Source organism: Salvelinus sp. IW2-2015, linkage group LG13 (genome assembly GCF_002910315.2).
Source record: "Salvelinus sp. IW2-2015 linkage group LG13, ASM291031v2, whole genome shotgun sequence".
In the NCBI taxonomy this organism is placed as follows: Eukaryota; Metazoa; Chordata; class Actinopteri; order Salmoniformes; family Salmonidae; genus Salvelinus; species Salvelinus sp. IW2-2015.
In genome coordinates this window covers 13735512-13762367 of record NC_036853.1, presented here as the reverse complement: position 1 = coordinate 13762367, position 26856 = coordinate 13735512, and the positions used below count along the sequence as shown (strand labels likewise).

The window sequence follows — 26856 nt, the reverse complement described above, 5'->3', positions numbered from 1 at the left end:
CATTCACCCTCTGAACGGCATACCCCATGTCTCAATTGTCTCAAGGCTTAAAAATACTTATTTAACCTGTCTCCTCCCCTTCACCTACACTGATTGAAGTGAATTTAACAGGTGACGTCAATAAGGGATCTTTCACCTGGTCAGTCTATGTCATGGTGTTCATAATGTTTTGTATACTCAGTGAAGAAGGCACTTCTTGTTAGTGATGTTATGTTTATCCTGCTGTGACATAGGCAGAAAAAAAGGTTTACTTTGAAATTATTAAGTAAACCAGATCTTTTTAATCTTTTTAATAGAAAAAGATAATACAAAAGGAAACAATTTACAGCATTATTTTTTTTTTACCAGTATATGTTATACCATATAAAAAATTATAGGCGTTATTTAATATAAACGGTTTCATATCGGTCTACATTGAATAACTAAATTGCTGCATAATGTGGACATAGGCAAAGATAGAAACTAAGTTACTTTAATGCCGTGTACAGAACAGAGATGGTGAGATTTCATGGTCAAGCTATTCAACACAATATCTCTAGTCAACCACTCCAGGACAATTTTAGACATTCATATTTCTGGTTTGGGTTCTGACCAAGTCCATCATGATGAATCAAGTTTGAGAGCCACCAAAATACTAAGAGACTGACCACATTTAATGTAACGTGAGAACAGAGTGCAAGTTGGGCCAAGGATGCAGCTCGGCAGCAATAGCATTTTCACCCTAACAATGTGAACAAGTCCAATGCCCTGACAAGTCTGTCATTTTCATTTGATAGAAAGGTTATATTTTATGGGTGACATCGATGTAAACCCCCCCCCCCCCTGTCTTTCAGAAATAGATGGTGACAATCATGATCATGGATCTTATAAATGAAATGCGTGAACAGTAAATTAAAACACTGCTGATTTCTGCTCTTTCCCTGCTTGCTCCATCGAGGGCTCTGGCTCTGCTGTATTCCAACAAGGCCGGAGCAGCACCTGTTCACAATGGCCCACCTGTCCAGGCAACGTAGTGACTTGGCTGTCTGTGCAGATCTCTGCAGAGGAGCCTATTCTCACCCTCTGTCAAGGTCCTATCCCAGTCAGTGGAACTCATGTGCTGTGGCTGTTTTGGAATACCTGAAGCGTTCCTGCTACTTCTTTCTTGTCAAGTGCTGGGCTGATGGCTTCTCAGACTGACAGTTCTTTCTCCGGGCCTCCAGCGCCCCGCCTCTCTCCCTCCCTGTTTGTCTGCAGCAGTCCGGTTAGAGGGGAGGTGGGCGGAGAAGAGAAGGCAGAGGTCACCTCTTCACCTTGGCGTCTTCTCGGATCTTCCACATCATAAGCTCCATGCAGGCGCAGGCGTCCTCACTGGAGTCATGACCTTCAACTGAAACCAGAGAGAGGGAAATGGCCTACTAAGGATTGTTGACATGTGACCAAAAATAGAAAAGCAACAATCAAAGATTTTACTGAGTTTACAGCTCATATAAAGGAAATCAGTCAATTGAAATACTGTAAATTCATTAGGCCCTAATCTATGGATTTCACATGACCGACTGGAAATACAGATATGCATCTGTTGGTCACAGAAAATGTACCAAAAAAAGGTAGGGGCGTGGATCAGAAAACCAGTCAGTATCTGGTGTAACCACCATTTGCCTCATGCAGTGCGACACATCTCCTTCACATAGAGTTGATCAGGCTGTTGATTGTGGCCTGTGAATGTTGTCTTACTCCTCTTCAATGGCTGTGTGAAGTTACTGGATATTGGCGGGAACTGGAACACGCTGTCGTACACGTCGATCCAGATCATCCCAAACATGCTCAATGGGTGACATGTTTGATGAGTACGCAGGCCATGGAAGAACTGGGACATTTTAAGCTTACAGGAATTGTGTACAGATCCTTGCAACATGGGACCGTGCATTATCATGCTGAAACATGAGGTGATGGCGGCGGATGAATGGCACGACAATGGGCCTCAGGATCTCGTCACGGCATCTCTGTGCATTCAAATTTACATCGATAAAATGCAATTGTGTTAGTTGTTCATAGCTTATGCCAGCCCATACCATAACCCCACCATGGGGCACTCTGTTCACAACGTTGACATCAGCAAACCGCTTGCTCACACGCTGTCTGCTCGGTATAGTTGAAACGGGGATTCATCCGTGAAGAGCACATATCTCCAGCGTCAGCGGCCATTGAAGGTGAGAAATTGTCCACTGAAGTCTGCTACAACCCTGGTGAGGACGACGAGCACACAGATGAGCTTCCCTGAGACTGTTTCTGACAGTTTGTGCAGAAATTCTTCAGTTGTGCAAACTGTCCGGGTCGCTGGTCTCAGACGATCCTGCAGGTGAAGAAGCCGGATGTGGATGTCCTGGGCTAATGTGGTTACACGTGGTCTGCGGTTGTGAGGCCGGTTAGAATATACTTGCCAAAATCTCTAAAACGACGTTGGAGGCAGTTTATGGAAGAGAAATTAACATTCAATATCCTGGCAACAGCTCTGGTGGACATTCCTAGTCAGCATGCCAATCACACTCTCCCTCAACTTGAGACATCTGTGGCATTGTGCTGTGTGACAAAACTGCACATTTTAGAGTGGCCTTTATTGTCCCCAGCACAAGGTGTGTAATGATCATGCTGTTTAATCAGCTTCTTGATATGCCACACCTCTCAGGTGGATGGATTATCTTGGCCAAGAAGAAATGCCCACTAACAGGGATGTAAACAAATGTGTGCACAACATTTGAGAGAAATAAGATTTTTGTGCATATGGAACATTTCTGTGATCTATTTTTTCCCCCAGTATACAGTTGAAGTCGCAAGTTTCCATACACTTAGGTTGGAGTCATTAAAACTCCATGAGTTTCTTGTTAACAAACTATAGTTTTGGCAAGTCGGTAAGGACATCTACTTTGTGCATGACACAAGTCATTTTTCCAACAATTGTTTACAGACAGATTATTTCACTTACAATTCACTGTATCACAATTCCAGTGGGTCAGAAGTTTACATACACCAAGTTGACTGTGCCTTTAAACAGCTTGGACAATTCCAGAAAATTATGTCATGGCTTTAGAAGCTTCTGATAGGCTAATTGACATAATTTGAGTCAATTGGAGGCGTACCTGTGGATGTATTTCAAGGCCTACCTTCAAACTCTGTGCCTCTTTGCTTGACATCATGGGAAAATCAAAAGAAATCAGCCAAGACCTCAGAAGCAAAAAATTGTAGACCTCCACAAGTCTGGTTCATCCTTGGGAGCAATTTCCAAACGCCTGAAGGTACCACGTTCATCTGTACAAACAATAGTACGCAAGTATAAACACCATGGGACCACTCAGCCGTCATACCTCTCAGGAAGGAGACGTGTTCTGTCTCCCAGAGATGAACGTACTTTGGTGCGAAAAGTGCAAATCAATCCCAGAACAGCAAAGGATCTTGTGAAGATGCTGGAGGAAACAGGTACAAAAGTATCTATATCCACAGTAAAACAAGTCATATATCGATATAACCTGAAAGGCCGCTCAGCAAGGAAGAAGCCACTGCTCCAAAACCGCCATAAAAAAGCCAGACTATGGTTTGCAACTGCACATGGGGACAAAGAAATGTCCTCTGGTCTGATGAAACAAAAATAGAACTGTTTGGCCGTAACGACCATCGTTATGTTTGAAGGAAAAAGGGGGAGGCTTGCAAGCCAAATAACAACATCCCAACCGTGAAGCACGGGGGTGGCAGGATCATGTTGTGGGGGTGCTTTGCTGCAGGAGGGACTGGTGCACTTCACAAAATAGACTGCATCATAAGGAAAGAAAAGTATGTGGATATATTGAAGCAACATCTCAAGACATCAGTCAGGAAGTTAAAGCTTGGTCGCAAATGGGTCTTCCAAATGGCAAAATGGCTTAAGGACAACAAAGTCAAGGTATTGGAGTGGCCATCACAAAGCCCTGACCTCAATCCCATAGAAAATGTGTGGGCAGAACTGAAAAAGCGTGTGCGAGCAAGGAGGCTTACAAACCTGACTCAGTTACGCCAGCTCTGTCAGGAGGAATGGGCCAAAATTCACCCAACTTATTGTGGGAAGCTTGTGGAAGGCTACCTGAAGCGTTTGACCCAAGTTAAACAATTTAAAAGCAATGCTACCAAATACTAATTGAGTGTATGTAAACTTCTGACCCACTGAGAATGTGATGAAATAAAAGCTGAAATAAATAATTCTCTACTATTATTCTGACATTTCACATTCTTAAAATAAAGTGGTGATCCTAACTGACCTAAAACAGGGAATTTTTACTAGGATTAAATGTCAGGAATGGTGAAAAACTGAGTTGTAAGGTGTATGTGAACTTCCGACTTCAACTGTATATCATAGGAACAATAATAAACATGGTAATGAGGTTTTAGCTGCTCACCGCTGTCCTGTATGATGCGTTTGAGGTGGTCTGCCATGAGGTTCCTCAGGGCCCGCTTGTAGGGCAAGCCCAGGCGATGGGGGAACACGATGGCTGTGTCCACTACAGTGCTGTGTATGACCTACGAAGACAGCAGAGAGAGGTACAGAGTGAGTGGGGCACATCACAACCACACACACATAATGACCAGAGGGCAATCAGATTAGGGGAGTGTGTATGTTTACCTTGAGGGCAAAAAGGTCACTCTCCAGGCTGTGTCCTATGAGGATGGATTCAGCGTTGAACATGTTGAGCATCACCGCCTGCACGTCTCTCAGGGTGATGCTAGCATTCTCCAGGTCCTCCTCCGTTACACCCGAAAACCTGTGCAAAACATGATGAACATTGTTATTTTGTCCTTGTGTGCACGCGCACATGCTAGCTATATCTCCACACTAAAAGACTGAACAAAGATATTCTGTATCCATTACCGTGTGTTGTAGTCTACCACTTTGCTTTCAGGTTTAACAAATGTGTCATAGATGACTTTCAGCTCAGAGTTGATAACAGTCACCCTGGTCAGCTCCAGACCCTGCTTTGTGTAGCACTGTTACAGAGGAGTGAGAGAAAGAGAGAGAGGACACATTATATAGGGTATTGAGAGCCACTCTCAGCACTCAAACAGCTAATTGTGCCCGAAGGAAAGCAGCGCAGCAGCCAGCTCACCATCTCACAGTCCAGGGCATAGACTCCACAGTTGCCGTCCGGGGGCAGCTGTTTCTCAAAGGTCTGAACGTAGCCACCCAAAGACTCTTTGCGGCCGTCCTGAACGTGTTGCTATGAACAGAGAGGACGCAAGGTGGACTACCTTTTAAAAATAATGGTGGAATTGACTAATTCTTAAATATAAGCACAGAGATGGGATTCTGAGGAGGCATCAGGTCTAATGAAGTAGCACAGTCACGATGTGCCATGGACAACACCGCCCCCTTCTGTTCCCATAACAGTTCAGTATTCACATTATTACTGGGTTCTGATTGCATAAATGCAATGCAGAGGAACTGCGTGGTGTTACCTTAGACACGGAGCAACCAGGAGAGCCCACAGTTCCTGAGCAGCAGTTGTAGTTGGTTTCCCAGCCTCCCGACACTATTCATAGACAGACAGAAGCCCTTACTAGTTCCATCCAAAATGGGCAACTACATTCAAACCCTAACATCTTGCCCTTTACAGCATGCAAAAATTAAAACAACGTACAAGTTATTAGACAGAAAAACAGACCTTTATGTCTGCGCAGACGGCCCCAGTGGTGATTACACTCCTCCTTGCGAACACAGTTGCCGTTGGCATTGATCTTATACTCGGCCCCACATCGACAGCACACCTTGGCAAACGCTTGGAACGAGAAGAGATTAGTGGAAGAACATTTTTTTATGTGTCTGGTCGAGAACGATTGGATCCACCCCCAGACTGAGGAGGATTTGTAGGTGCTTTGTAAAGACTTACGGTCAACGTTGTTCTTCTCTGGGACGTTGTGGACCACGGCTCGACCTGAGCGCTCAGGGTGGGGCCTAGGGTATCCATGCTCCTGCAGCCGTTCCTCCGTCATCAGATAGTCCCTCAGCTTCCGGTACAGAGTAGCGCCTACAGCAGACCAGATAACACATAGCTAGGATACAAACCCCCACTGCCTCTGCCGCCAGTAAAACCAGCTCCAACCAGACGAGGACTAGCTACTCACCACTGAGTTTCTCTGTCTGTTGCTTGCCCGTCCTGTTTATCGTGAAGCTGGTCTTGGCAGCGAGGCGTCCCCCCAGCACTTCTTCATGGGACTGGGACTTCCTGTTCCCCACCACTGCAGGGTTCACTGAAAGACAAGCAAGCTGATAAGACTCTGATATACAGTTAGTTTGGTGTTTTTCACCTAATGGTAAAAATTTGAATTTTGGGGGGAAATGTTTCTCCTAGATCTGTGCCAAATGGCAATGACTAACATGAGCACTGCAAATACACCATACACCATCCGTTTGTAATTGCTAAATGGATACTGTATGTATCAGTGACATACTGGCAACGAGTGAATTGGGGGAGCTGCTCTTGCTGCGTAGCTTCTTCAGTGAGTTGACTGCCACGTTGAGGTAGATGTTCTTACTGCTGCTCCGGTCATACACCACCTTCTCCTCCTCCAGGGCCTAGAGAGACCGTCAGCTGTTACAACCATCAACCCATATATACAAGTAAAGAGAGTGGCACACTATGAATAAGCACCTAAAAATGTGTAAGGGTAAACCAACTGAACCCACATCAAGGATTTCACAAACATAACTCATCCACCCTTCTATGAAATGGGACACCACTAGCTGTGCTATAAGCACACATACTTTACTGTAGACATGGATCGATTTTATGATGAATCAGTTCAACCCTGTGTGGTCTCACATACCATTTGGAAGGCCATGTCTTCAGAGGGGCAGAACTTCATACACTCGTCTATAAATGTGTTGAGGTATCGTTGGCGGACGTTGGTGGGTACTTTGGCCCCAAACGCGGTGGGAATAATTGGCCGCTTCATTGCAGAGCTCTGAGAAAAGAAAAATCATGTCAATTACAATGGACGCTAAGATCCATTTTATGGGTTGTTGTGGCATGATATAAATGTCTGGCGTTACCTTCATTGTGGGAGTGTGTGCCACCCTCTTCTGTACAATAGTGGTAGTGGTCTTTGACAGGATGCCGGCTGATGTCTGGGCCTTCACAGAGAGACCTGCTGGGAGGGTCCTGGTGGGCGACAACACTCTGCTGCCCGCCGACTTCGCCGCGGCAAGACCTTCCGTCAGATATAGAAAGGCTTCTCAACAACACACCTTAAATTACACTTCTCTGGTCTCATATTGTTTGTGCAATCGTAATGTATGTAAACTGTGTTAGATAACATGACCTACATGGTGTGGAAGATAAAACTTGAAACTTCTATTAGTCGTATGTACGGGATACAGATGATATACACCGTCCAACGAAATGCTTACTTGCAGGTTCCTTCTCGACAATAAGAAATAAATAAGAACGGACAAGCTTTCCTACCAGATTTGGAAGAGCATGGTAAAGGGGTGGGGCGGTGGGCTACTCTCTTCCTCTCCCCAGGGAAAGGGCTGGGGCTAGGCCTGGGTGTGGAGGCAGTCTTCACAGCTGCAGCCAGCTGGGCAGCCTGCTGCTGTGCTATCTGCATACGCTGGTAACAGATCTCCTGGGCAGTCAGTCTCCTGTATGGTGGAGGCTTCGGGGTTGCCTCAGTCTGAAACACAGAATCCAGTTTGTAATCAATGAAAGGCTTTTTACTACTTGAGTTACCATAGATAGGTGGGTAAATACCAGAGAACAAACTCACACTTCCTTTGGCTGAGAAATGTGAAACCCTTTTCCTCTGACCGGGGAAAAGAGTGGTTTGATTGCTCTCTGTGGAATCCTCATCCTCTGAATCTTTAGCGGGCTGGGAAGGGAGAGAAACTTTGAGCAAATGTACAGTACATTTCATACAATATTCTACGAATACATACTGAACAAAAAATATAAACGCCACATGTAAAGTGCTGGTCCCAAGTTTCATGAGCTGAAATAAAAGATCCCAGACATTTTCCATACGCACAAAAAGCTCATTCCTCTCACATTTTGTGCATAAATGTGTTAACATCCCTGTTAGTGAGCATTTCTCTTTTGTCAAGATAATCCATCCACCTGACAGGTGTGGCATATCAAGAAGCTGATTAAACAGCATGGTCATTACTCAGGTGCACCTTGTGCTGGGGACAATAGTCAATAAAAATGGGCGGTTTTGTCACAAAACACAAAGCCACAGATATCTCAAATTTTGAGGAAATTCCACCAGAGCTGTTCCCAGAGAATTTGATGTTCATTTCTCTATCACAAGCCACTTCCAACATAATTTTAGAGAATTTGGCAGTACATCCAACCGGCCTCACAACCGCAGACCACGTGTAACCACGCCAGGCCTGGACCTCCACATCCAGCTTCTTCACCTGCGGGATCGTCTGAGACCAGCCACCCAGACAGCTGATGAAACCGAGGAGTATTTCTGTCTTTAATAAAGCCCTTTTGTGGGGAAAAACTTCTGATTGGCTGGGCCTGGCTACTCAGTGGGTGGGCCTATGCCCTAACAGGCCCACCCATGGCTGCACCCTTGCCCAGTCATGTGATTAATTAATTAATTAAATTCAATTGCCGGATTCCTTATATGAACTATAACGGAGTAAAATCGCTGAATTTATTTTTTTGTTCAGTATGATATTGGAGAAAACATTACATTCAGTCCCATTCTTAAAATAATGACACCATTACTGACCTGAACTAACAGGATAAACAGCAGTGAATGCTAAACCAAGGAAATATTATACAAAACAAGCAACAATGAAGGGACATGGCAATCTATGGGTACCTTGGCTTGCCTTCCCTTGTCCTCAGTCTTCACATCCTTGGATTCATTGAAGATCCGTAAGCACTCCTCCATTGGGTCATTATCCAGGTCAAAGTCCATGTCCACCTGTAGACTGGAGTAGTCCACCCCACAATCATCCATGTCATCATAGCCTCCGTCATCTTCTGCACCAACATCTTCATCCTCTGAGGATGAGGGGGTGAGTTCTGAGACATTCCTCCTAGTCAAACTTCCCCTCTTGAAAGGAGCAGCTGACTTCCTCACAATTGTCTCCTCTTCCTCATCGTCTTCATCCTCCTCACTTTCCTCCTCTACACTCTCATCACCAAACAGATCTACGTGACTCAGAGATCTTTGTTTCACCTTTCCTGTTTTGCCATCAGAGGAGCTACTGCTGCTTTTCTTCACCTTGTCTTTATCGATTTTAGAACTCCCTTTGCTTACTTTCTTTGAATCTTTTTCATTGCTGTCATATTTACCATTCTTCTGTTCTTTAAACATAGAGTCCTTTTCCTTGTCTGAAGTCTGCAGTTTTTTACTATCCCCACCTCCCTTTTCTCTCCTCTCATTCTCCCTCTTGCTTGACTCCCCTTTAACTTTGTCTGTCCTTATCTTACTCTTTCCATCACTTCTCTTTTCTCCCTTTCCCTCCTTCTTGCCTTTGTCTATGGATGTATCCTTTATCTTGCATTTTTCTTCTTTCTTTCCCTGATTCTTGCGGTCTTTCTTTGCAGTTTCGTGGCTTGATTTCTTTGAATCACTTATTTTCTCCCCGTCCCCTGCTCCTTTTTTACTACTACTATCACCACCAGCACCACTCTTTTTACTGGACTCCTTTTCAGATTTATGCACCTTCTTTACTTTGCTGCTCTTCATTTGGTTGGTTTTACCTGCCACTATTTCAGTCTCTGGCTTGTCTTTCTGCCTAGCTACTATTTCCTGGTTCTCCAAGTCCTCTGACTCCCAGTGTGCGGCGTCCTGCTGCTTTTTAGACTCCTGACTCCTCTGTTGTTTCAGCCCACCTACGGCTCCTTCCGTCCTCTCTCCTTTCCCTGGACCAGAGGCTTCCTCCACTGACCCACTGCTGCTTTTCCTCCTCTGCAGACGGCTGAGAGAAGTGGGTCGATACTCTGTCCCAGAGCGCTCTTCATCAGACTCAGAGAAATTGGCAGTGTACTTCAGTGGGTCTGGTATTACCTGCCGAGGCTTCTTAATGGTTGGCACATATTCCTCATCTGTTGACTGCTTTCCTGTCCCTGACAGGTGAGGTCTCTTTTTTCCTTCACCCATAGTAGCCCCTGTCCTCTGGTGTTTCTTATTCTTGCCAGCTATTTTAGCTGAATAGTTGCAGAGCGGGTCATATTCCATGTCTGTGGATGGTTTAGAATGATCCACTGTGTACTTATTCTTGGAGCAGGATGCAATAGTGGAGTATTTAGGACTAGTAGACAAAGAGTGTAGATGAGGAGTTTGTGTTCGAGGAACAGGCTTTTTCACAGCTATTTTGGTAACTGAGGTGGGCACATATTCCATGGAGCTGGCATGGTTGTCTTTGCTGTCGGAATCCAAGGTGTACTTACTGGAGCGAGGGGTAGGGTTGTAATCAGCTGTTGTAGTCATCTGATAACTGCCTGGGTCATACGCCAAGTGTGATGTCACGGCCAGTGGTTTTGGCCATTTAGCAACCACTTTGGGGGAACTGTCGGTAGGGTCATATTCCTGATCCCCGATTCGTGAGAGTTTCTTCTTTTCCCGCTCCACCTCACTGCGTACCTCCTCGATGGCGCGATTGACCAACTCAAGCTCCAAGGCACCCATGTCCACTGTTGCAGCAGCAGGCTCCCCATTCTGTTGCTCCTCAGGTCTCACTACCTCTGGTTTGAATGGGTCATAGCCGCATTGCTCTGGAGAGAGCCATGAGATACAGATTAGAATGAGGAAATTGTCTATCATTTTCAACTGTAAGAATAATGTACAGTTTTACAGTACTGTAACAGTTCCGTTGAATACGTTCTATTCGGTTTGCCTTGGAGTGAAATAAGGTTTCAAATGCCGTTGTCAACCAACCTGTCAACCAATCTTGGTTAACATCCGGACACCACTTACCCACCCCCCGTCAGAGAGAGACACGTTCCCCTCAGAGAGAGACACAGCTGCATCCCTTAATGTTGAGGACATGGTAGTTACTGACAAGAAGCACATGGCTGAGCTCTTTAATCACCACTTCATTAAGTCAGGATTCCTATTTGACTTAGCCATGCCTCGTTGCCCGTCCAACATTTCCTCATCTCCCACCCCTTCTAAATGCGACTATCCCCGATGCTTCTCCCTCTTTTTCCCTTGCCCCGCTACAAAGTTTCTCCCTGCAGGCAGTCACAAAGTTTGAGGTGCTAAAGGAGCTCCTTAAACTTGACCCCAAAAAAACATCTGGGGTGGTTCCCATTGCTTGGAAGGCAGCCACAGTTCATCCTTTATTTAAAAGGGGAGGTCAAGCTGATCCTAACTGTTATAGGCCTATTTCTATTTTGCCCTGTTTATCAAAAGTGTTGGAAAAACTTGTCAATAATCAACTGACTGGCTTTCTTGATGTCTATAGTATTCTCTCGGTTATGCAATCTGGTTTCCGCTCTGGTTATGGATGTGTCACTGCAATCTTAAAGGTCCTCAATGATGTCCCCATTGCCCTTGATTCTAAGCAATGTTGTGCTGTTATTTTTATTGACTTGGCCAAAGCTTTTGTTCCGGTAGACCATTCTATTCTTGTGGGCCAGTTAAGGAGTATTGGTGTCTCTGAGGGGTCTTTGGGCTGGTTTGCTAACTACCCCTCTCAAAGAGTGCAGTGTATAAAGTCAGAAAATCTGCTGTCTCAGCCACTGCCTGTCACCAAGGGAGTACCCCAAGGCTCGATCCTAGGCCCCACGCTCTTCTCAATTTATATCAACAACATAGCTCAGGTATTAGGAAGCTCTCTCATCCATTTATATGCAGATGATACAGTCTTATACTCAACTGGCCCCTCCCCGGATTGTGTTAAATGCTCTACAACAAAGCTTTCTTAGTGTCCAACAAGCTTTCTCTACCCTTAACCTTGTTCTGAACAAGGTCATGTGGTTTGGTAAGAAGAATGCCTCTCCTCCCAAAGGTGTTATTACTACCTCTGAGGGGTTAGAGCTTCAGGTAGTCACCTCATACAAGTACTTGGGAGTGTGGCTAGACGGTACACTGTCCTCTCAGTACATACTAAAGCTGCAGGCGCTAAGGTTAAATCTTAATTTCCTCTATCGTAATCACTCCTCTTTCACCCCAGCTGACAAACTAACCCTGATTCAGATGACCATCCTACCCATGCTAGATTACGGAGACCTAATTTATAGAACGGCATGTAAGGGTGCTCTTGAGCGGCTAGATGTTCTTTACCATTCGGCCATCAGATTTACCACCAATGCGCCTTATAGGACACATCACTGCACTCTATAGTCCTCTGTAAACTGGTCATCTCTGTATACCCGTCGCAAGACCCACTGTGGGATGCTTATTTATAAAACCCTCTTAGGCTTCACTCCCCCTATCTGAGATATCTACTGCAGCCCTCATTACATTTACATTTAAGTCATTTAGCAGACGCTCTTATCCAGAGCGACTTACATCCTCCACATACAACACCCGTTCTGCCAGTCACATTCTGTTAAAGGTCCCCAAAGCACACACATCCCTGGGTCGCTCCTCTTTTCAGTTTGCTGCAGCTAGCGACTGGAACGAGCTACAACAAACACTCAAACTGGACAGCTTTATCTCAATCTCTTCACTCAGACTCAATCATGGACACTCTTACTGACAGTTGTGGCTGCTTTGTGTGATGTATTGTTGTCTCTAACTTCTTTCCCTTTGTGATGTTGTCTGTGCCCAATAATGTTTGTACCATGTTTTGTGCTGCTGCCATGTTGTGTTGCTACCATGCTGTGTTGTCATGTTGCTGCCTTGCTATGTTGTTGTCTTAGGTCTGTCTTTATGCAGTGTTGTCTCTCGTTGTGATGTGTTTTGTTCTATATTTATATTATATATATTTTTAATCCCAGGCCCCCGTCCCCGCAGGAGGCCTTTTGGTAGGCCGTAATTGTAAATAAGAATTTGTTCTTAACTGACCTGCCTAGTTAAATAAAGGTTCAATAAAAAATAAATAAAACCCGGTATATCACTTTGACTTTACTCTAGTTAGCTAGCTAACTAGTTAATGCAGCTAAGAAATTACAGAGTATAGCCGATTCAGAGGATTCATGTAATGTGCAAGTTGCAATTGTGTTGTCAACCCTTCAGTAAGGGAATAATTTAGCTAGCTCAATGTTTTCACATATAACTAAGTTAAACACTATGCAGCTACTGTATAATAATGTACACTCGCTAGTTAGCTAACGTAAGCCATATAATTTTAATACAATAGAATTGCAACTCACCCTTTTGTTTGGAGTAAAGCTCGTTTGATTTTCTTATGTCATTTGATCCATAAGACGCCCGTCTCTGTTGGCTGTGTCTGAAGTGACAGTACGGTCTTTTGCACCCATCTTTGACACTTATCACGTTGCAACTATCCGTGTAAAACGGGCAGTCAATCCCAAGGAAGAAACCGGTGGATCTCAGCATAGTCTTCCCAGACCTCTCTCATACCCGCCGAATCGAGACCGACACAATTTAATCTAGTAGTTGGTTGGTTTGTTGTTTAGTTTGAGTAAATGGAGATGAATCCACTTGGCTTCCTTCACATAACTACGTGCAATACAACAACAACAGAATCCCTACGACGCCATGTTGGATGGCCAAAGAAACTCTCGCAAAAAGCCCCACGTCGCACATAACCACGTCATTTAGAACTCTAAATATTTGCCTGTGCAAATTCAGCCCAGATCATCAGCGTGTAATATACCCGCGGTCTGCGCTTGTTTGTTTGTTTAATGTCGTACCTTTAAAACATGTGTTATCTAATATTGTTACAATGTAACTAAGGACTTACAAAAGTGACTATGAAAATGAACCCATTAGGTCACCCTGCTACCTCAAGCTTCTAAGAATATTGTAACATACACTAGATTGGCCTTTGAATTCTACTACGTGTAGTATGTGCAAGGTCCAAGGTTAGACTAACTTGTTCAGTTCTTATACACATCATTGGTTCTATTGGGCTGCTCTATTGAGCTGCAGCATTGCATAGCCTAACACTTGTTTGACTCCGATCAGATCTTAACAAATAAGAGCAATGAAAACTTTTTTTCTCACAATAAGTTTCCATCACATTTTTCCCCAGTCCTTATGGTCCTCAGAACAGCTAGCAGCTTGAAGAGAAACTGCACTCATCCTAATCAGACATAAAATGTAGAAGATAATTAAAGAGTGAGAATGAGTTTACCAGAATCATTGTACCGATTTGATAGATCGAAACAGACATTTTACAGCCTTTCTAAAAATGTTCAATCAACCCCAAATGGGCCATCGTCTGTCAAAGGCCTGATTACATATCGCATCAAAATACCTGTGCGTTTAGTCTGATTCAAGCAGGTTTTTATAGCCAAAATTGTACAAGAGAATTTTGCACAACAGTTAGGCCTAATAGGGCTACAATGTAGGATATAGTCTGTAAAATCAATATAGCCTAACCATATCAAATCAAGCTTTATTTATAGCACATTACAAACATTAACACAACACGCCTCACAGGCAAAAAAAATCACACTACGGAAATGTAAAGCTAAAATCGTGTGTTTTAAGATCTTTTCAAAATATGTCCAGTGTCGACACCCATCGGGTTCTCTGGCAGGCTATTTCAGAAGTTGGGGGCATAAAGGCTGCCTCTCCATTGCCTCTTGGTCCTAGGCTTTGGGATAGTTAAACGGCCAGTGCCTGAGGGACCTACTGGGTACATACATTTAAAGCATGTCTGACATGTATTGGGGTTCACAATCGTGGATTGATTTTTAAAAAACAGTTGAAAACCCTTACAAGTAATTCTAGAACTCACAGGCAACCAGTGCAGAGATATTAAAACCGGGTTAATGATTGTTCTCCATCTGGTCTTGGTCAGTACCCATGCTGCAGCATTCTGTATGTTTTGCAGTTGACCAATGGCTTGCTTGGGTAGACCAGACAGGGGAGTATTACAGCAGTCAAGTCTGCTTGTAATAAAAGCATCGATCAGTCTCTGTATGAGCCTGAGCTAGAAACAAATAAATAAAATCAAAGAAAATATATATACAGTGGGGAGAACAAGTATTTGATACACTGACAATTTTGCAGGTTTTCCTACTTACAAAGCATGTAGAGGTCTGTAATTTTTATCATAGGTACACTTCAACTGTGAGAGACGGCATCTAAAACAAAAATCCAGAAAATCACATTGTATGATTTTTAAGTAATTAATTTGCATTTTATTGCATGACATAAGTATTTGATACATCAGAAAAGCAGAAGTTAATATTTGGTACAGAAACCTTTGTTTGCAATTACAGAGCAATACGTTTCCTGTAGTTCTTGACCAGGTTTGCACACACTGCTGCAGCGATTTTAGCCCACTCCTCCATACAGACCTTCTCCAGATCCTTCAGGTTTCGGGGCTGTCGCTGGGCAATACGGACTTTCAGCTCCCTCCAAAGATTATCTATTGGGTTCAGGTCTGGAGACTGGCTATGCCACTCCAGGACCTTGAGATGCTTCTTACGGAGCCACTCCTTAGTTGCCCTGGCTGTGTGTTTCGGTCGTTGTCATGCTGGAAGACCCAGCCACGACCCATCTTCAATGCTCTTACTGAGGGAAGGAGGTTGTTGGTCAAGATCTCGCGATACATGGCCCTCCATCCTCCCCTCAATACGGTGCAGTCGTCCTGTCCCTTTGCAGAAAAGCATCCCCAAAGAATGATGTTTCCACCTCCATGCTTACGGTTGGGATGGTGTCTTGGGGTGTTACTCATCCTTCTATTCTCCAAACACGGCGAGTGGAGTTTAGAGCAAAAAGCTCTATTTTTGTCTCATCAGACCACATGACCTTCTCCTCATTCCTCCTCTGGATCATCCAGATGGTCATTGGCAAACTTCAGACGGGCCTGGACATGCGCTGGCTTGAGAGGGGGACCTTGCGTGCGCTGCAGGATTTTAATCCATGACGGCGTAGTGTGTTACTAATGGTTTCTTTGAGACTGTGGTCCCAGCTCTCTTCAGGTCATTGACCAGGTCTTCCGTGTAGTTCTGGGCTGATCCCTCACATTCTCATGATCATTGATGCCCCAGAGGTGAGATCTTGCATGGAGCCCCAGACCGAGGGTGATTGACCGTCATCTTGAACTTCTTCCATTTTCTAATAATTGTGCCAACAGTTGTTGCCTTCCACACAAGCTGCTTGGCTATTGTCCTGTAGCCCATCCAGCCTTGTACAGGTCTACAATTTATCCCTGATGTCCTTACACAGCTCTCTGGTCTTGGCCATTGGTGGAGAGGTTGGAGTCTGTTTGATTGAGTGTGTGGACAGGTGTCTTTATACAGGTAACGAGTTCAAACAGGTGCAGTTAATAACGGTAATGAGTGGAGAACAGGAGGCTTCTTAAAGAAAAAACTAAAAGGTCTGTGAGAGCCGGAATTCTTACTGGTTGGTAGGTGATCAAATACTTATGTCATGCAATAAAATGCAAATTAATTACTTAAAAATCATACAATGTGATTTTCTGGATTTTTGTTTTAGATTCCGTCTCTCACCGTTGAAGTGTACCTATGATAAAAATTACAGACCTCTACATGCTTTGTAAGTAGGAAAACCTGCAAAATCGGCAGTGTATCAAATACTTGTTCTCCCACTGTATATATATTTGGTATAGGCATAGCCCTCCCATACGTTTGTCAGGATTAGGATAGAACAGGGGTTTTCAAAGTCATTACACGGAGCGGCGAATGTCTGCGGTTCTTGTTTTTTCCTATTCAGTAAGACGGAGACAACAAGGTGAGAGGAGTTCCGTACTAATTAGTGACCTTAATTGATCTGCTTCAAATGGCTTTTGTGTCAACTGTGTCACAAATTAGAACGCATTACGCTGTTGGGCAGCAACTCACTGCCTTCCTGAAGACAAACAATGTATACGAAATGGTTCAGTCTGGTTTTAGACCCCATCATAGCACTGAGACTGCACTTGTGAAGGTGGTAAATTACCTTTTAATGGCGTCAGACCGAGGCTCTGCATCTGTCCTCGTGCTACTAGACTTAGTGCTGCCTTTGATACCATCGATCACACATTCTTTTGGAGAGATTGGAAACCCAATTGGTCTACATGGACAAGTTCTGGCCTGGTTTAGATCTTATCTGTCGGAAAGATATCAGTTTGTCTCTGTGAATGGTTTGTCCTCTGACAAATCAACTGTACATTTCGGTGTTCCTCAAGGTTCCGTTTTAGGACCACTATTGTTTTCACTATATATTACCTCTTGGGGATGTCATTCGAAAACATAATGTTAACTTTCACTGCTATGCGGATGACACACAGCTGTACATTTCAATGAAACATGGTGAAGCCCAAAATTGCCTCGCTAGAAGCCTGTGTTTCAGACATAAGGAAGTGGATGGCTGAAAAGTTTCTACTTTTAAATTCGGACAAAACAGAGATGCTTGTTCTAGGTCCAAGAAACAAAGAGATCTTCTGTTAAATTGTCAATTAATCTTGATGGTTGTAAAGTCGTCTCAAATAAAACTGTGAAGGACCTCGGCGTTACTCTGGACCTGATCTCTCTTTTGACGACATATCAAGACTGTTTCAAGGACAGCTTATTTCCATCTACGTAACATTGCAAAAATCAGAAATTTTCATTCCAAATATGATGCAGAAAAATTAATCCATGCTTTTGTTACTTCTAGGTTAGACTACTGCAATGCTCTACTTTCCGGCTACCCGGATAAGCACTAAATAAACTTCAGTTAGTGCTAAATACGGCTGCTAGAATCCTGACTAGAACCAAAAAATGTGATCATATTATCCAGTGCTAGCTTCCCTACACTGGCTTCCTGTTAAGGCAAGGGCTGATTTCAAGGTTTTACTGTTAACCTACAAAGCGTTACATGGGCTTGCTCCTACCTATCTTTCCGAGTTGGTCTGCGTACATACCTACACGTACGCTACGGTCACAAGACGCAGGCCTCCTAATTGTCCCTAGAATTTCTAAGCAAACAGCTGGAGGCAGGGTTTCTCCTATAGATCTCATTTTTATGGAATGGTCTGCCTACCCATGTGAAGAGCGCAGACTCGGTCTCAACCTTTAAGTCTTTACTGAAGACTTACTCTTCAGTAGGTCATATGATTGAGTGTAGTCTGGCCCAGGAGTGTGAAGGTGAACGGAAAGGCTCTGGAGCACGAACCGCCCTTGCTGTCTCTGCTGGCCGGTTCCCTCTCTCCACTGGGATTCTCTGCTCAACTCTATTACAGGGGCTGAGTCACTGGCTTACTGGCGCTCTTTCATGCCATCCCTAGGAGGGGTGCGTCACTTGAGTGGGTTGAGTCACTGATGTGATATAATAGTGAAGACATCAAAACTATGAAACAACACATTTTTATTTTATTTTATTTATTTCACCTTTATTTCACAGGTAGGTAAGTTGAACAAGTTCTCATTTACAATTGCGACCTGGCAAAGATAAAGCAAAGCATTGGACACATACAGAAACACAGAGTTACACATGGAGTAAAACAAACATACAGTCAATAATACAGTAGAAAAATAAGTATATATACAATGTGAGCAAATGAGGTGAGATAAGGGAGGTAAAGGCAAAAAAAGGCCATGGTGGCAAAGTAAATACAATATAGCAAGTAAAACACTGGAATGGTAGATTTGCAAGTGGAAGATGTGCACAGTAGAAATAGAAATAATGGGGTGCAAAGGAGCAAAATAAATAAATACAGTAGGGGAAGAGGTAGTTGTTTGGGCTAAATTATAGATGGGCTATGTACAGGTGCAGTAATCTGTGAGCTGATCTGACAGCTGGTGCTTAAAGCTAGTGAGGGAGATAAGTGTTTCCAGTTTCAGAGATTTTTGTAGTTCGTTCCAGTCATTGGCAGCAGAAAACCGGCCAAAGGAGGAATTGGCTTTGGGGGTGACAAGAGAGATATACCTGCTGGAGCGCGTGCTACAGATAGAATCATGTAGTAACCAAAAAAGTGGTAAACAAATCAAAATATTGTTTATGTTTGATATTCTTCAAATTAGCCACCCTTTGCCTTGATGACAGCTTTGCAACACTCTTGGCATTCTCTTAACCAGGTTCGTGAGGTAGTCACCCTGAATGCATTTCAATTAACAGGTGTGCCTTTTTAAATGTTATTTTGTGGAGTTTATTTCATTCTTAATCCATTTAAGACAATCAGTTGTGTTGTGACAATGTAGGGGTGGTATACAGAAGATAGCCCTATTTGGTAAAAGACCAAGTCCATATTATGGCAAGGAAACGACAAAATAAAACGACAAAATAAGCAAAGAGAAACAGCAGTCCATCATTACTTTAAGACATGAAGGTCAGTCAATGCGGACAATTTCAAGAACTTTGAAAGTTTCTTCAAGTGCAGTCGCAAAAATCATCAAGCTATGATGAAACTGGCTCTCATGAGGACCACCACAGGAATGGAAGACCCAGAGTTACCTCTGCTGCAGAGGATAAGTTCATTAGAGTTGCCAGCCTCAGAAATTGCCGCCCAAATAAATGCTTCACGGAGTTCAAGTAACAGACACATCTCAACATCAACTGTTCAGAGGAGACTGTGTGAATCAGGCCTTCAATGTCGAATTGCTGCAAAGAAACCACTACTAAAGGACACCAATAAGAAAAAGAGACTTGCTTGGGCCAAGAAACATGCGCAATGGACATTAGACTTGTGGAAATCTGTCCTTTGGTCTGATGAGTCCAAATTTTAGATTTTTGGTTCCAACTGCCGTGTTTTTGTGAGACGCACAGTAGGTGAACGGATGATCTCCACATGTGTGGTTCCCACCATGAAGCATGGAGGAAGAGGTGTAATGGTGCTTTGCTGGTGACACTAAGTTATTTATTTAGAATTCAAGGCCACAGCATTCTGCAGCAATACGCCATCCCATCTGGTTTGAGCTTAGTGGGACTATAATTTGTTTTTCAACAGGACAATGATCCAACACACCTCCAGACTGTGTAAGCGCTATTTGACCAAGAAGGAGAGTGATGGAGTGCTGCATCAGATGGCCTTCACAATCACCAGACCATCAACCCAATTGAGATGATTTGGGATGCGTTAGACCGCAGAGTGAAGGAAAAGCAGCCAACAAGTGCTCAGCATATGTGGGAACTCCTTCAAGACTGTTGGAAAAGCATTCCAGGTGAAGCTGGTTTAGAGACTGCCATGGGTGTGCAAAGCTGTCAAGGCAAAGGGTGGCTACTTTGAAGAATCTCAAATCTTAATTATATTTTGATTTGTTTTAGACTTTTTTGGTTACTACATGATTCCATGTGTTATTTCATCGTTTTGAGGTCTTCACTATTATTCTACAATGTAGAAAATAGTATAAATAAAGAAAAACCCTTGAATGAGTAGGTGTGTCCAAACTTTTGACTGGTACTGTATGGAAACCACATGTTGGGCTCATTCTATTTATTATATTCCAGACATTACAATGAGTCCATCCTCCTATAGCCCCTCCCACCAGCCTCATGTGTGTGTGTGTGTGTGTGAGCGAGCAATCGAGCGAGAGTGTGTGTGTGCTCTAGCCAACACTTGAGGAATTTCATACATTTCTTGTGTTTTTTTAAATTAATATCAGTGGTATCTTTTCTCACAAGGGACATGCTGAAGGATTTGACCCCCCAGAGCTACACTCTATACAGTAGCTGCTTAGACCATGTGAATGAACTGGATGATTATCCGGAGAACACTCTGCACAAGGTCAGCTGTGGAGCAGAAGACAGAGGAAGCCACGGCGGAGGCAGCCTCCAGATTCCTGTCTTGACTCCAGCCCAGATTATAGCCCTGCAACTAAATGTGACTCTGAATACGACAATGAATATGACTTTTTCTACGACAGGGCCAGTGAACTGGAAACGAAGAGAAAACCTTTATTTTACTCCAAACGTCATGTCGAGTTACCGTCTGACTGCAAACAGTGTAGGTCTATGCACCTGTGCAACAACGATGGTGACAGGTGCGTCAACATCAAAGTGGACACTCCAGAGTCCAGAAACGACACCGCCACCAGCAGTGAGACTGAGTACAGCTTTTGGCCTCTGAACATTATGGGGTCATCTGATTCTATCAGCTCATTTACCTCCTGGTCCTCCTTCAGCTCAACATCCAATCTATCCACTCTTGTGTCTGAGATGAGTGAAACAGTCCATACTACACCAGTGGTTTCTAAGGATGAGCCATCCTCTACTAACAAAGGTCCTGCTGGCAGGTCAGAGTTGAACAACCCACTATCAGTAAAAATTCAAGGGAGGCACAATCTAGAGCACAGCATCCGCCGAAAGATCATACGCAGGTTATGGAGACGTGCCATATTGTTGGTTCGAGTTATTGGGATGCTACTCCCAGAAACACTGAAGCAGGCCACAAAGTGGATTCCTGAAATTCTTTTCATTGTTGAAGAGGAAAATCATCAACCAATGGTATGTGACAAAGTTACAGATCCCAACCAGCACGTCAACGCAAAGACCACATTTAAAAAAACACTACTCTTATATCCCAGGTGGCAATCAATGGTCAGAAAGATCTGAAACGGGAAAAGATGGAGACTAGAACATCTAGCAAGCCCTTAGGTTCGAAATTATGTCCAGGGTTGGTGAAGACTCCTCGTCCTCAATGTTTTGTCCATATTTTTGCATATCCCAAGCCAAGATCATTTTTAATCCGTATGATTGGAGAGGAAACAACTGATTTCCTTGAGATGACTGAAGCAAAACCGACTACACCACCTACTGGGAGTGCCTACTCTACTCAGACTCCCTGGAGAAGACGGCAGCCGAGGAAGTCACTCCGGTCACACCACAGCCAGCTCAGTTGGATTTCCATGGTGTAGAAACCCCATTCCTTCCCCAGGAGGTAAGGAACAGACTTGTGTCATGTGAAGTATAAAGTGATAAAAAAGCAGTGGGTTCTTCCCAAGCTTGCTTTGAAGTATATAAAAGCCTTTAGGTCAGAAGGCGCTAAGTGTCAGAGATATAAGAGTATGGACAACGGAAATCTGATTATAGACAGTAACGCTGAAACAATTTCCCAGCCTCTGATCACCTGCCAACAACTTCAGGATGTGATAGGGCCAATAACAGTAACATCACTGGGACAAGAAACAGAGGGGGAGAAATCCCTCTCTGCAGCATCAAGTGGGTCTGATGATTATTCTACTGAGGAAAGTGTATGTAGTAGCATTCTTGTCATAGATACAGCCACTCAACCTGATGCGTTGGAAGTTAGCACAGCTTATCCCAGGACCAAATTTGAAATCGAACTGAAGAGCAAAGTGCCTGGAAATCAGTTTGTCTATGCCACAGGGAAGGGTTCCTCCAAAGAGGTTGGTAAAGAAGCTAGTCAGACCAGGTATGCGCATCCCTATACCCAGAGTGAAAAATATTTTATTTAATGAGAAAGGCATCCATTAAACTTCTTGAGATTAACCTGAAACATTTAGCAAATGCATTGGGAGCACCTACCATCTTCAGCAAGTCCATGGAACTGATCACACCCAAAGAAACTCCTCAGCCTAAGGAAGTGTCAGAGGTAGAGTTTGAATTGAATTGTTCTAAGGCACTTATCAAAGAAATGAGACAAGCTAGAGTCCCACATCAAATGGAAAAAAAATGCCTCTGGTGGTGCAGGAATCTATTAATGCCCTCATACCCAAGGCACCAAAAATGGATCCCAGCAGGGTTTCCCAAAGCATGACATTGAGGTAGTGACGAGTGACATGCCATTTTTGATTGACGAACAGAAAGGGGATTGGAGGCAAAAAGAAAGCTAACAAGAACTGGGGTTACCCAAAACTGATAATGGACTCTGAAGGCATTTGAGGTTCCTGAGGCTGTGGCCAAAAACCTGGACAAGAGACACCCTCCAGCAGCTTCCAAGGCTAAGGATGTCCCTGTGGAGCCGATGTCATCAACTTCCTCACAGAAATGAGTAATAAACACCAGAACAACTCCCACAGCAGTCCTGAAGGGAGAAGTGTATTTTGCTCCACAGGTTTGCTCTTAGTTTATTTTGACCCACATATCAAATAAATACCCATTTGGTTGTGTGCAATATTTTTAGGTGAGCTGGAGTAGTTTTATGAAGTCAACACTAGGTGGAAGACTCAGGATTTGAGCAATGCTCTGACACTGGCGTACCGAGACAGATATAACTCGGCGCCAAGCAAAATAACATTGCATAATTTCCTTGAAATCCCTGGTGATGTTTGCGCAATCGGTTAGTAGTGCATCTTACGGAATACAAGATATCATAGGACTTTAGTTGACATTCCTTTTCTACATTGTTGAGCAAATGGAAAATTGCAGTATCAGATTGAGCATTTGACTAGTGTGCCGAGTATTAGCAGGCATTCAGTGTCCGAAATCCCTGGTGATGTTTGCGCAATCGGTTAGTAGGTGTTGATAAGCAACACTGCCAGATCTCCTGGGGAAACACGGTGGCAGCGCTTGCAGCGAGTTGCATCACTTACCTTTTGTATAGACAGTCATGACTCCTTAACACACAGGTGTCAAACTCATTCCACGGGGGGCCGAGTGTCTGCGGGTTTTCGCTCCTCCCTTGTACTTGATTGATGAATTAACATCACTAATTAGTTAGGAACTCCCCACACCTGGTTGTCTAGGGCTTTATTGAAAGGAAAAACCAAAAACCTGCAGACACTAGGCCCTCCGTGGAATGAGTTTGACACCCCTGCCTTAACACATCCGACTCCGGACCAAACCAATTACATGTGACTAGGTTGCTTGTAAATATCCCTTAACTGCCCCCAAGCAAAGAGCACGTGTCCTTTACTCTTTGTATCTGAGTACCATTTACAGTAGAATAGATCAAGACTTAGCCCTTCGCCAAGCGATGAACTGGCAGAGTAAAACTATGGTGATTGTACCAGTTAACAAGTGAAAACATGTTGGAATGGTTCAGCAGTTACATCCTTGAACTGGCCCCAAGGCTTCTAACCATTTGTAAGACAAATAGCAGAATAATTGGAAAATACTTCTTTTCAAAGCAATTTATTGTATTTAGAAAAAAACAAAAATTCTGCACGTCATGTTTCTTTGCGTTAACTGCAAATCAGTCCCATGTTACAGTAAAGTGCTTATTTCAATTAAAATGTCTCAGAAGTATGATTTGTAAAAATAAAAATCCTGTTAATATTTTGGGCTGGGACAAAAGAGTTAAAAACAAGGGGCAACAACTCCGAAGAGAAGGCTTGAGTAGAGAACCACGTAGAAAAACATTTACGTTACCTCCCTCGAACTGAAATATTTATACAAATGTTCCAATGTTATTGTTAAAATCTTAAATGAATTGCCTGTGGGCACCATTCAAATAGTGGGGAAGTGGATTATGACTGTCCAGTTGAACGTCTCATTTTACACATCGTTGCAAGATCATTTTGAAATGTAAAAAAATAAGGGATTGCTTCTATCGATTCTCCCCAAATAAAAGGCAGTCCAAAACTACTGCATTGGGGAAAAAGTAGAAATGGTTATGACTAAAAACACACCGTAGATGTAAGTACTACATCTGTGCATTTCGGAGAATCACAACCCTAACAAAATAGGGAGACACTTGTCTGATAGATTTTTTTTTTTTTAAAGGCAAGCAGAAAGTCAATTGAATAGGCATTTTCACAACCCAAAAAATGCCTTGCGCAGCTTAATGCTTTTGTTCTTGATAGCAAGTTAGTTTCCCCAAACAAAGAACAGCTGCATATACAAATTCAAGTAAGTCTTACTATAAGACATAAAACCCCAGAAACATACATTGGTAGAAAGGATTCTTAAAAAGATTACAATCAGTGTCCCATGAATCAGCATAATGGGCCTTTTGACACTAAGGGAGCCATTTCTTCCAAGATTACCAAACTGCAGCGGTTGTGACACTAAATGGACATTCATGAGTTTAGTCGTTGTACTCCTTGGTGATGAGAACACGCACGTTGTCACTTGTTTATGACTTTTAGCCTCTTTGGCATTGGCTACAGTGTCTTGAACCCATCACTAATATAATTTGTCAATTTCCTAACAGCCAAACTTGTTTCCAAACAGATTGTTGCCAACACTTTCGCAGTACAAAATAACATTAAAATAACCTTCACTGGGCATTAATTTTGCTCCAGATAACAAAATAGAAACTTCCCCATCTCACACTTTAAAAAAAGGAATCTTAAAAAAGGAACATCTGGTGTTCCACCTGAACAGCACCTGCATGAGGTTGACATCAAAAAATAAAAGCTTAAAAACTAATGTAAAAATAAAAAGTGGCACAGTTAAACATTAACATGGAGTTAAAACATAAAATAGTTAACTTTTTAAATAACTCATTAATACAGCTACATGTCCTCGGAAGACTTTTCTGGAATGCTATTCCATTTAGACTTTTCCATTGTCTCCTTCACCATGTTTAATGCAAATTATTTCTCCCAAAATGAGGTATTTGCAGTTGTGATGCAGTTTGGAATCATTCTGAGGGTGTCACATTATAGAGGTCAATAGCAGGTTAACCTCTTAACAGAAAAGCCTGATTAAACCCTGAACAAATCCAAATACATTAGCCAAGTCATGTCGGCTAAAATTAGCGTTTCTAACGCCGCTAAACTAGACAGATTATTATGACAGCCATGGCATAATTACTTTACACAGCAGTCAAATAACTAAAGATGTTTACATTAATACATCTTATGGTTTGATGACAACACTTAGTACACAATTTGGCATGGGAAGCTTTCGCATGGGGAACCAAATTTGCTATTTTTCTGCTCCATGTTTATTGAGGGTAGCATCAGGCCAACCCAGTTCATGTTCTGGTATCAAACGAGTTGCATGTGCCAAGAACTTTAGGTTAGTGCATAAAGCAACTTTTGCAGAGGCAGGCGCAACATTTAATTCAACCCCTATTGCATTGTAGAAATTCAGGAGGAATTCCCTGATATCAGAAAAAGTATATGAAAATTGAATGATGCATGGCGATTGGTAGTTTGGCATAAATCATTTCATTTATGAAACTGCATTGGTAGGCATTGTAGCGTAATAAGGGCTGGTTATAGATACATTCTCTGGTACTAGAGGCTCATGGGCACAGCCACAACCTTTTGTACTGTGGGCTTATACCTTCTACAGAGGAGGCTCAGTTGAAGAGGAATTTATCCAAACAATGGACTGCACCAGACACTGGCAGCATTGGCTTCCAGCCTTCTGAACTCTTTCCACTGAATACCTCCACATGTAAAACCCTTCATGTTTGCCATTGCATCAGCGTGTATGCATCTGCTGATGGGACATTCAGACATGGAGAACATGCCAGATAAACTTCATTCACAGTGGATCCAGTTGTAACATGTGGAAGCAGCACAACAGGTAGTCCTTTGGTGTCTGAGCTTGGTTCAACCGTTCTGCCATAGACTCAAAAGAAAAACAGCTTGAAGACCCCCCCCCCCCCCCAAAATCCCTAGAAGGCCCAGTAGCCCCTCAGCCTGGACGTGCCATGTATGCAGGCCCTGGCTAATGTGCTTTACAAGTGCTGCTATGGGGCAGAAGGCAGTGAAGCATTTAACAGAGTCCAAAGTGTACACAGCAGTGTTGTACTTTTCTAATTCTCAGCGCAGCTCAAGCCATTTCTCCAACTGCCATCACATTTCAATTAATAGAGGACGCATACGTGGAGCTGTGCTGATCAGGAATTTTGGGGATGTGCGTTTGGGCTGCCGGCTCTGCATCGTTACGCTCCGAAATATACTTTAGGAGCCAGGCATGGCAGCGGTCTCTCCTGTTAAAGAGGGGGACATGCCTGCAGTCAGT

The 26856-nt window shown here is 43.3% G+C and overlaps 1 protein-coding gene across 1 annotated transcript; it reads right to left on the bottom strand.

Annotated features, from left to right (window-relative positions):
• Nucleotides 1-275: 275 nt before the first annotated feature.
• Nucleotides 276-13660, bottom strand: LOC111972162 (RNA exonuclease 1 homolog). Its single transcript, XM_023999049.1, has 16 exons — nt 13287-13660; nt 8836-10739; nt 7771-7872; nt 7467-7677; nt 7055-7212; nt 6829-6966; nt 6454-6577; nt 6127-6252; nt 5892-6029; nt 5667-5780; nt 5461-5534; nt 5112-5222; nt 4877-4992; nt 4631-4769; nt 4407-4527; nt 276-1369 (listed from the first exon to the last, which is right to left on the bottom strand). Exons 1-16 carry the CDS (start codon nt 13471-13473, stop codon nt 1281-1283), a joined length of 3852 nt encoding a protein of 1283 aa, XP_023854817.1. The 5' UTR covers nt 13474-13660; the 3' UTR covers nt 276-1280.
• Between the last annotated feature and the right edge of the window lie 13196 nt (nt 13661-26856).

Coding starts and splice junctions, on each gene's coding strand:
- LOC111972162 (XM_023999049.1), bottom strand. CDS start 13,473: ATGCTGAGATCCACCGGTTTCTTCCTTGGGATTGACTGCCCGTTTTAC. Junction 5,781..5,891: donor AGAGAAGAACAACGTTGACC/GTAAGTCTTTAC, acceptor TCTCGTTCCAAG/CGTTTGCCAAGGTGTGCTGT. Junction 5,535..5,666: donor CCGTCTGCGCAGACATAAAG/GTCTGTTTTTCT, acceptor GTCTATGAATAG/TGTCGGGAGGCTGGGAAACC.